Source organism: Simochromis diagramma, unplaced genomic scaffold, assembly GCF_900408965.1.
Source record: "Simochromis diagramma unplaced genomic scaffold, fSimDia1.1 OVJJ01000138.1, whole genome shotgun sequence".
NCBI lineage: Eukaryota > Metazoa > Chordata > Actinopteri > Cichliformes > Cichlidae > Simochromis > Simochromis diagramma.
Window position 1 is genome coordinate 1 of NW_024387089.1, and position 11,879 is coordinate 11,879.

The 11,879-nt window shown below is 38.6% G+C and overlaps 1 protein-coding gene and 1 pseudogene across 1 annotated transcript; both read left to right on the forward strand.

Annotated features, from left to right (window-relative positions):
- Positions 1 to 1,794: 1,794 nt before the first annotated feature.
- Positions 1,795 to 6,737, forward strand: LOC120742738 (annotated as a pseudogene).
- A 3,019-nt stretch (positions 6,738 to 9,756) lies between these two features.
- Positions 9,757 to 11,657, forward strand: LOC120742740. The gene is made up of 2 exons (XM_040046163.1): positions 9,757 to 10,077; positions 10,300 to 11,657. Exons 1-2 carry the CDS (start codon positions 10,006 to 10,008, stop codon positions 11,419 to 11,421), a joined length of 1,194 nt encoding a protein of 397 aa, XP_039902097.1. The 5' UTR covers positions 9,757 to 10,005; the 3' UTR covers positions 11,422 to 11,657.
- The last annotated feature ends 222 nt before the right edge of the window (positions 11,658 to 11,879 follow it).

Consider the following 11,879-nt stretch of genomic DNA (forward strand, 5'->3'; position numbering starts at 1 on the left):
TGTTTGTTTGTTTGTTTGTTTTGTTTTATTCTTTTGCTTCAAGGCCTGTAAATGAGCTGCTTCCTAAAATCTTTTTGTTAAAAGGGTTGGCATAACACGCATTTGCTTCAGCCAATACCTTTTTGATTAGCTTTATCTCGTGCTTTCTTGCTTTGTGCTAGATCTATATTCTGTATTCATTAAGATATTTGAATGCTTATCAATGTATAAAAAAAAAAAGTAAATAGAACAGACCAGGTGTTGCGATGTGAATGATGGGAACATTTGCCCATTGAGCTGCACCTCTACAACAGTTTGTGAGGAGAAAATTGTTCGTTTGACTCTATAAATGCTAGATCTCTAATAAACAATACTTTTCAGTTAAATGAATCCTTCACATCTAGTGAATTGGATTTTATGTTTCTGACAGAGACTTGGCTTCGTGCTGGAGAGTTCGCCCCATTCTGAGAACTTTTCCTCTTGACTGTATGTTTTCCAGTTCCCCTCGAACTACAGGCAGAGGTCTGGGCCTAACAGCTGTATTAAAATCCAGTTTCCGATGTCGACAGTCAACATCGTTTTGCTGTTTTATTTATTGTTATTCAGAATCAGAATCAAATACTTTATTAATCCCGAAGGAAATTAGAGGTCTTGTTCTGAGTATTCACGGCAGCCGCGGGTTCTCCAAGATCTTTTCCGTGCTGCACTCAATGAGCCCATTTTGAGAAACTCACGCCTCGTCACATCATTTCAATCCCAGGCTGCCCGCTGGGATTGAAATGATGGGACGAGGCGTGAGTTTCTCATTGAACATCCGGTTCCGCTTCATTAATTCTTCAATAAGCCAGGGCCAAGCCAGCTCCAATCAGCAAGAACCCTTTTATCATGGTTCCGAATAGGTAGATATCTTCAGCAGTCAGGCTCACCCAGCCCAGACTTCTCATTGAGAAGGGCTGTCAATTGCATTCAGGTGATCAAATCCATAATTCCTCTTTTAGGTTTTAGAGAACAGAGTGTGAGAGAGTGTTCCAGGGAAAAGTAAGTAAAAACACAAGAAGGACATAAGAAGCTAAGCAGGGAAGATAAGGGCGGAGAGGAGAAAAGTGCGACCGCCTTCGCTGAGAGCCAAAAGAGTTCTGCCCAACTGTCAAGCTCAACTGTGTGGACTTGATCGGTCGGGTTGCTGTTGCTGTTCAAAATGCAGCAACTTGCCTTTTGTTGGGCAAGAAAGAGTGTTAAACCTACACTGGCCTCCTTACACTGGCCTCCAGTCCATTTCAGGATCTGACCTGCAGTTTGTGCATTGTGCTAGCTCTTCCTTTTCCTTTGAAGTGTTCTCACCCAAGGATCGATGGATTATAGGGTTTCTTTAATGGTGTAAGAGTTTTACATGAAAAATAAATTCTGAGGTCATGTGTGATATGGTGACCATTGTCAAATTTACCGAGGCAAATCTAATCATATAATTGAAGTGATCATTCTCAGCACAGGAAATGACATTGGTTTTCTAGCTTTTTTTTTTAAATCTAAAATGCCTAATGTGGTTGCAGACACCGAAAATCTGAAGCAACAGTATAACACAATAGTCTGGTTCCTTTCGATGTGGATGAGCTGCAGCTGTACTCTGAGCCCCTTCCCGATGGCCGAACACCTCACCCTATCTCTAAGGGTGAGGACAGCCCCCTTCACAGATTGTTTTCGGGATCTCATTCTTTCATGACCATAGGTGAGGGTAGAGACATAGATCAACTGGTAAATTGAGAGCTTTGCTTTTATGCTCAGCTCAGCACCAGACAAGCAGAAAACTTCAGTAAGTAAAAGGACACTGCATTGTTTCCAGCTGTCGAGTCAAACCCTTTTCATAGTTCTGTCAAGAAGGCATCTGGTGTGAGAGTCTGCCAAATCAAACATGCAGAGCTGCTGTGATGCAGTGATGATCCCTTGTAGCCATGGAGCTGAAAGTAGGTTTTATATTTGTGGCACTAAAGCTCAGAGATTGTTTGTCAAAATTCAACTGAAGGGTGTCGGAGTTTAACATGCCTCAAATACTCAGAATGTGTAACAGACCAGGAAATACTTTCATACTGACAAAGCTGTAAAACCACCTGACTCGTCTCTCACTTCTTCAGTTTGATTCAAGAGGTCTAAACATGATGAAGATAATGATTCTGCTTTTTCTCTGTCACACAGCATCTGCAAGTAAGATCATAATAATTATATAAAATATTTTACGTATGAATTTGCAATATAAGATTGTTCTTAGTAAAAACAGTAAAATGTGCCAGTGCAGTAAAAATTCTCTGGGTTAAACAGGTAGTATCTCGCAATGCGGGTCAGGTGCAGGCAAGCAAGAACATGTTTTAGCAGATAGCAGCAGAACGAAACTGAGCTATTAATAATTATTTAAATTAAATACACTCAATCATTTTAAAAAGGTCTTTTCACCTTAGTTTTGTGGCTTCTCTTCTTCTGTGGTGGTTCATTTTCAGATTAAAACAGTTAAATCTTTTCTGAAACGATAAGAATAATATAGAATTCCATGTTTTATCATTCATGGTTTTTAGTTTGTCTTTTGAATTTATTGTAACCACAAAAAATATTTTGACATATTTACATCATAAAATCTGCAAAGTTATAAATGTTCTAGGTTTTATATCAGATGCACACTGACAAAGTTTTCTAACAACTGAATAAGTTTTTAAATTATTTTTCTAAATGTGTTTTTCAGTTGCTGACACATATTTAATCTCTGTATTATTTCCAGTTTACATATTCACAAGTCCAAATAGTTCATCTTCTTTTGCAATATTTTTATTGGAAAAATGGCTGTAAAAAGAATATGTGTTAGTCCATCTTAAATCAAACAAGCCTCTATAACATATGTATGAGAAATTTCACAACACTTATGTGAAGAAAACATACAAGTTTTTTGTAAAATGAATATGTTGTTATTGTTGGCACAAGAAGAAAAGCATTACCGCCTGTCCAAAACTGATTGATGAGTCTGATACCTGGAGAAAGAATCTGGAATTATAGGTATAACCAAAGGAACAGAGCGTGTCTGGATGATTGGCCTCAGAATCTTGTCTTTGCTTTTTGGAGACGATGTGGTTTAGTTGGTTTCATCGAGCGATGACCTGCAACTCACACTGGCATGGCTTGCAGTCAAATGTGAAGTAGCTGCGATAAGAAGTGGTACCTCAAAGTCTCAGACCATGGTACTAAATTTGCAAAAAGATGTCCACTCAACTAGAACTAGTTACTGCTCAAAGTGAAGGAATTCAAGTGCCTCACTGTCTTTTTCAGAATGAAGAGGACACTGTCGAATGACAACAGACACGAAGATTTATTGTGGAGAAGAGAGACCTGAGCATGAAAGTGAAGCTATTATTAACTGGTCGATCTATGTTTCTACTCTCACCCATGGACAGTTCTAGGTATAGTGACCAAAAGAATGAGATCACCATACAAGCAGTGGAAATGACGTCTCTTGAAAGATTGGTTTGGCTCAGCCTTAGAAATAGAGCTTGGGAGTTTGGGAGGGGCTCAGAGTAGAGCTGTTACTCCTCCACATTTTAGTCGGACGCAGTTTTTTTCCCCATGTATTTATCGAAATATAAATAAGATTAATGTTCTCTTCTGTAAGGCTATTTTTTAATTGATCACACTCACAGAGTTGGATCTCTTGTAATTAAGGTTTTGTAAGAATCTGATGAATTATACTAAAGGAAACATTTCTGATAATATTATATGTTCTATTTAACTATTTACTAATATGAGATATATTCTTTCCACAGCAAAACACTCACTAAATAGTTTCTTCACTGGATCCTATGAAGACTCAAATATCTCAGAGTTTATGGGTGTTATAGTGATCGATGGCATTCAGACAGTATACTGTGACAGAAACAGCAAGACACTGGAACCAAGACAGGACTGGATGAAGACAATATTTGATAAAAAGGCTCAGATGTTGGAGATGTTCACTCAGCAGTGTTTTGTGAGTCTGCCAAGCTTCTTCAGAACCCAGATTTCTAGTTTGAAGCAGCAGTTCAACCAAAGTGGAGGTGCAGTATTAAATGTTATTCTTTAGATTAAATAGAATAGAATAGAATAGAATGGGGGTGGGGGCACAGTTCTGCAGCACTATACACATGGACAGTAACAGAGGGAAAAAATATATATAAAATGTACAAATATACAAGCCGGTTTTAAAAAGAAGTAATATGTAATAAATAGTGTTATGTATATACAGTTGGTTATTGCACATAGAATTTGGTTATTGCATCATTATATTATATATTATATTGCCATCATTTATAAATCATAAATATACCTCAATAAAGTTGATGTATGTAAAATTATTTTGTTAATCATTAAATTGTTAAATATTTAAAGTCTTAAGTCATCAACCTTACAACGTCAATATGATTTAAAACATGACAAAATAATAGACTTGCTGAATTTATATGTGTATTAAAAGAATGTCTTGAATACTATTAACCTTAAATTCTTCGTCTTAGAGTTTATATGCAGGATGTCTGTCAGATCAGTCCTGGGTTGACCCAGTTTCCTTTTTCATTGTGCCACATAATGTAGAATATTCAGATAGTTCAGTGCAATTTTTGTTTCTCTGTCTTTCTTCAGGTGTCCAGATTTTACAGATAATAAGTGGCTGTGGATGGGATGAAAACACTGGTGCAGGGGACAAGGTGTTGATAAAGTAAGGATGGAATGGAGAGGATTTTCTTGAATTTGATGTGAAGACACTGACATGGATTGCATGAACCCAGAAGCTCTCATTACCAAACAGACGGGGACACTGACAGTCTTGTACTCAAACACAATGAAACCTTCCTCACTCAGATGTGTCCAACGTGGCTGAAGATGTATGTGGACAGTGGGAACTTCTCCCTGCAGAGAACAGGTAGAAATCACATCGTCTTCAAATGGATGTAGTAATGTTCACTTTATGTTGGATTATCTTCATTACAATACAGTGTTTTTTAAAGAGAAAATGGCAAAACATTTAGGCTGATTTTAACCAGTGGCTTTTGCCTTGGGACTTTTGAGTGGATGCCATTTTTTCTTTGTTATTGTTAAATCATGAAAACTGACATTAACTGAAGCAAGAGAGGCCTGCAGTTCTTTAGATGTTGTTCTGGGTTCTTTTCTTTCATAACCACCTGTCACGGTCTGAGGCTGCAGACCATGTGGCTTATAAGGACCCAAATGCAGACACTAAAAGAGTAACTAGACCTTTTAACAAAATGTTCACCCTTTATTTTGGGTGCTAAAAAACATGAAAACGTAAACTGGGAAAGTTAAACAATCAGAAACCTGGAGTGCAAGGGAGCATGGAGACACAGGGAAGGATTGCAGATGATCTGACGATGAACACAGGGAAACTCACACAATCTATACACATAGATGACGAGGGTGATGAGGGAAGTGGAAACACACTGGGATGAATAGACATGACACAGGAGGAAGCAAAACTGAACAAAATGAATATGGGACACGAGACTGTCAAAATAAAATGGGAAACAAACTAAGATGCAGACTAGATGCACGGATTAACACTGGGACCCGGGGGGAGGAACAGACATGGGAACATGGAAACAGAAACGGGAGGCAAAACACAAAGACATGTCTAGGACCCGGGGAGCAAGGGACAAAAGAGGCTTTTTAAAGCTTTCCAAACTGATAGATATCACATAGGTAATTCATGATTTAACATGATTTATCTTTTTTCCTTCAAAAATTATTTTTAGGAAGTGCAACTATGGTATGAATTTCAAAATCCTTAGTGGCTTCCTCCTTGAGTTATAAGATTCACAAACTTCAAATCAAATTGTGGAGCATTATCCATTTACAAAGATGTATTAAGTCTTTTTTAAATACATCTTTCTCTGCAGTGGTTCCCACAGTGTCTCTCCTCCAGAAGACTCCCTTCGCTCTAGTCACCTGCCACGCTACAGGTTTCTATCCTAATACAGCCATGATGTTCTGGAGGAAGGATGGAGTGGAGATCCAAGACCATGTGGAGAAAGGAGAGATTCTCCACAACCATGACGGGACCTTCCAGTTAAGTGTTAACATGAACGCTTCATCAGTGCCATCTGAAGACTGGACGAGCTACAGCTGTGTGTTCCAGTTCTCTGGTGTGGAGGACAACATCATCACCAACTGAATAAATCAACGATCAGGACCAATTGGGGTAAAATAAAATTAGCAATGATGAAAGTGAGAAACACGGTGCTCTGATGTTTTTGTGCTCTCAGAATAGTAAAAAATATCATTACCGTTTATTGACTGGAGGAAAAGTTAGTCAGGGATGGCCTAATAAGATACAAAGAAAAAAACTGCCACCCTCCCTTAGCTATTATACACTCAGATTTGTGCCATTTTACTGGCTTCATAGATCAAAAGAGGCAGCACCAAATATGTGGATAACGAACCTGAAATTTACAATTATTTAGCAAAAAGTGCCTTTTACAAATCCCTGGGCAGATGATGGGAGAATGTCACTCTTTTTCCAATTTCACATTACTGTTATATATTATAATTCTACAACTATTATTAGCATTTTTACCATATTTAAACATAAACATAAACATACCACATGAAATTATTACCAACAAATACCAACAAATTACCAACCGGTCGCAGCAGATGGCCGCCCCTCCCTGAGCCTGGTTCTGCCGGAGGTTTCTTCCTGTTAAAAGGGAGTTTTTCCTTCCCACTGTCGCCAAAGTGCTTGCTCATAGGGGGTCATATGATTGTTGGGTTTTTCTTCTGAAGCGCCTTGAGGCGACTTTTGTTGTTATTTGGCGCTATATAAATAACATTGAATTGAATTGAATTGAAATAATAAAAATAAAAAAAAGATCTTGATTTTGAGCTTTGTTTTATTTGTCTTCAGATTGTGTATACATTTTCAGTTTAGGCTGAAGCTAAAAACTCATTTATACTGAACATTTTTAAAACAACATAACTGTATATTTGAAATAATTCCAATTTTCAATCTGTTTGCATAAATGAGGAATAAAAGTTTCTGATCAATGTTGATTTTTTTACAGTCATTGTTAAGCAAGAACATTTAGATTGTCAGTTTGTCAGTGACACAGCTGCCATATAGCCGTTTGTTCTCCTCAGTAAATTAAAAACGTGTGCACCCAATTCTTGCTTCTTAAAGTCATTAAAGATACAATACTGTACAATCATACCATTCAGGTAAAAAAAACAAAAAACAGTTCAGCTAAATCATTAAAACCCAAATTCCCATAACACTCATACCCATAAGGAGTGAATCTAAACTTTTCACCACACCTGTATGATTGCACATTTGTCAAGAAATTACTGTTCCTGGTAACCAAATTTGCCCAGCAAAATATAAAGAAATGTGGAGGGGCCAACGACTTTGAACATTACCATACATAAAACAAAACTATGATCTCTTTAAGGTCTGCCAATATCAAACATTAAAATAGTTGACAGCAAAGGCTCCACAATTAAAAAGTTTTTCTAGCAATGCAAAGTCCTGTGTCACCCCTAAGGTTCAAACATGTAAAGTGAAACACACACTTGTTTCATAGCACATGAAAATAAAAACTAACTAACTATTAAATCATGATACATCCTAAGTGCAGAGCCAGCACTGGATAGTTCAGGTGTACTATAATCAAGCGGTAATGACAAGAACTGCTAAGATACCAAGAACATACCCACAGAAACAAACAATGCTGTTACCAATATTTTTATCTGTACGATATCAATGGAACTGATAATATGAAATATTAGTCAGATATTGCTTTTTTTTCTAGTATGAATATAAAAAGAAATAAATTAAATAATTACTGAAGTGTATGCAGTGACTTTTAAGATGACTTTATTGACCAAATCATGGTCAAATCATAGCACTGGGTTACTTAAAAAAACCAGCATGAGAACAGATTTTGTTATCACGAACACTTTTCTGCCCACTGTTTCAGCAAATTATTCTTTAAAGCATGAACCCCAGGCAGAGCACTGAGTACCAAGACCCACGAACACCTTTTGAATTACTTCAAAAGTGTACCTTAAGTCCTTTAGATAGTCCAGGTTAAGTGCATAGATGAGTCCAAGCAAAAGTGCAACTGCATTAGGGAAATCACAGACGTCATTGAGGACAATCTGATCCTCAATCACCAGGGCAATGCTTGTTATTGTTGGGCTTGAGCAGATGGTCCGAAGTTGTGTCAGTAATTTTTCTCCAGAAAGTGAAAAAATATAACCTTCATACCAATCCCCCCTGCCCCGAAATATTATTTAGGCTCCAAGTTTCTTCTAAGTTAGCATGAAAGGGCTTTTACAATTTTGTCTTCTTTTAATTCTTTACCAGAAATCTATTGTTCACAATTTAAAAGAAACTAACGGTGTGTTCACACCGGACGCAATAGAAGCGACCAAAAAGCGCCACACGCCCCTAGCTGGTCGCTTGCACATTCGCACCTTGAAGCGCGTTCAAAGCGAACTGGTCACACTTTTAAATATGCAATTTTCACGTGCGTGAACCAGAAATGTGGGAGGAAGTAGTGCCAGACGGTATGTTTGCAAGATGGCAGCTGTCGATCTAGCGTTTGAAGAGAGAGTCTCCCTTCTCTATTTACTGTGGAGAGCAGAGCAGCGGCGTAAAGGACGTCCTGACCGTACCTGGGTCCATCAGGTCCTCCACGAGTGTGAGCAGTTTGGTGAGTTTCACCACTTGCTCCAGGAGATGCGTCTGGCTGACGGCCACTTTCAGCGGTACCACCGTCTGTCCCTCGCCCAGTTTGAGGAGCTGCTGTCCCGCGTCGGTCCAAGCATCGCCCGCCCAGACATCACAGACGCACGGACGCCGGCCTGCAATCAAATTTAAATCTTGAAAATATCTTAACCCATTGTTGCGACTTCTATCCACAAATAAAGCCGCTGCCGGCTGAGTTTGTTTCTGTACTGTGACGCGTCTCCAATAAGCCATACTAAGTCCCACTTGTGTTTCACGTATTTATTAAAACTAAAACAATAAACATTTGCTTTCAATCAAAACAAATAGCGCATGTATTAACTTACATCGTTTGTGAGCATTTGTATTTGTATTGAATCTTTATTTTAAACATGTTTAAATAAAAACAACAGGGAAAAAAGAGACAAACAAACAAAAGGAAAACAAAGCAACAATATTTATAAGTAACTTACATGTTCAAAAGGACTAGGAAGAAGCATAAGCTTATTTAATCCCACCCCCTTTCCACTATTTAGTAATTAATAGTCAACACTTTTTCTTCCCTCAGAAATTCAATACAATTACATTACATAATGCATGTAATTTTTATTTATTTAACCCCAGTAATACGTCAAAAGATATACAATTTACAGACATATATGCATACTTGTGCACCCACAACACACATATATACACATCACTGTTGTGAAAATAGTGGGTGAACACCCGATCAGAGCCACCTCCTCCCTGACGAGTACGCCTGTGTCACGTAAATAACACGCGATCACCTGAGGTGCAGGAAAATCTAAACACCTGTACCACCACAATAAATAAACACAACATAAACATTCACTTTGGCTCTTACACACTTTTTAAAACCCTTTTTGTATTTATCTATTTATTGCAGGACATTAATAATAATGAGAAGCTACTTAATAATATATATATATATATATATTATTAAGTAGCTTCTCATTATTATTAATGTCCTGCAGCTGTGTCAAAGTTTAGCTAAAAACACATTTCAAGGTTCTTTGTTATCAATTGCTGAGCGGCAAGAAAGCCAACACTTACTTCTCTTTGATCAAAGAACACTGGATGACGTCACAGTGGCTGTGCCCATCCGTGCTACTATCGTCTAGCGGTTGCTAGGCAAGAGTCATTCGATGTGGGCGGGGCTTGGCAATTAGCAAAGGGCAGTGGGCGGGGCCTACAGGACGAGCCTATAAATAGAACTCCAGAACTCCATAAACACCTGCGATTTAGTTCAGAGCGCATTCATGCATCAGAACAGCGAGCAACATTTAAACACATTTAGTTCACAAAGAGCAGACATACCTGCCACAACATCAACCCCCCAGCAATTTGTTTCCACTTCTCACATTCAGAGTCAAAGAAGTAGAAATCCAACCTTCAACATGACAACTCCACACAGTTACTCCTCAGTGGAAACATGGAAGTGCTTAAGCGACTACTTTTTTGGTACAATTGTACCACAGTGGCGATCTCTGCAGTCAAACCCAGAGTACTGCAACTCTAAGCTGCCTTCCACTTTGTTACAGGACATGTTGAAACTTTGCTCCATGTTAGTGGATGCAACAGAGACAACCATGGAGAAGGGAGCTCCGGTGTCCACACAGACAGAGGAGTGTCTTGAGTCAGTGGATGCTGATTCCCATGAGAAAACAGGGGTAACACCAGCAAAGGAAGACATCGTAACAGAAATATCTGTAGACAACTGTGGTGATAATAAAAAAACAGAAACTCCGGAACTGGAGACAGAGGCCAGTGCAAGTCTTCAGCATGTGGACACACAATCCCAAGCCACAGCAGAACCAAAGAAAAGCTGTATGGAGAAAAAGCCCACAGCTGATACAAAAGACTGGGACAAAATAGAAGCTTGTCCCCTGGAAAAGCCTGTGATTCCAGCTGTACATGAGTCAGAAGTTGATTCTTCTTCTGTCATCAGTCTGGCATCTGATGATGTGTCTGCAGAAAAAATGTTTGTTTATGCACTTACTCAGTTGGTAGTTTCACGGGCCTTAGAGAAAGTCTCCGCTAAACACAAAGACTCCACAAGGATTCCCAACTGTTATCGTCTGATGGAGAAAATCTGGCCTGAAATTGAGGGAAAACATTTGGATCTATGTCCAAAGAGGCTGCCCAGTATGGCGAAAGCCATTTTCACCAATCTTTGTAAAGTGCATAAGTGCAAGGAAAAACATTTGATTTCAAGTCTGAAGGAAGAGCTTGAGGATGATATTACTGTCCCAACATTCACCAGACATCTGCTGGCATTACCCAAAAGAATACTCACTTTATCTAAAAACCGAGACGAGTACAGAGAACTTGTGGAACGCTTTGCCAGAGATCTGGTTATGCACGCAATGAGCAATACAAATGAAGCAGGGAAATTGCCTCTAGGGGCTGATGAAGCCATTAAACAGAGGCTTGCCCAAAAAGTCTGGGATAAAATTGTGTCCCAAAAGCTTAAAATCTCCTTGGAGGACATTGAAGAGGTCAGCGTGGCAGTATATAATGAACTCCAGGAAAAGTGGAAATATCCAAACACTGTCATGCAGTTAATGAAAATTGGCCACCGAAATGTTGACAAAGAGATTGTCAAAAGTTTCATAAGAAATGCACCATTGAAGAGACCAAATATCTTCTCTAGGATGTTTTCATGTGTACGCTAAAGTTTACCTGACACATGGTGGCGTTACAAAGAAGATTACTCACTTTATTTAAAAGCCCAGAAGAGTAACAAGAACTTGTGGAACTGTTCACTAAAGACCACATGAAATTATTACCAACAAATACCAACAAATTACCAACCGGTCGCAGCAGATGGCCGCCCCTCCCTGAGCCTGGTTCTGCCGGAGGTTTCTTCCTGTTAAAAGGGAGTTTTTCCTTCCCACTGTCGCCAAAGTGCTTGCTCATAGGGGGTCATATGATTGTTGGGTTTTTCTCTGAAGCGCCTTGAGGCGACTTTTGTTGTTATTTGGCGGTATATAAATAACATTGAATTGAATTGAATTGAAATAATAAAAATAAAAAAAAGATCTTGATTTTGAGCTTTGTTTTATTTGTCTTCAGATTGTGTATACATTTTCAGTTTAGGCTGAAGCTAAAAACTCATTTATACTGAACATTT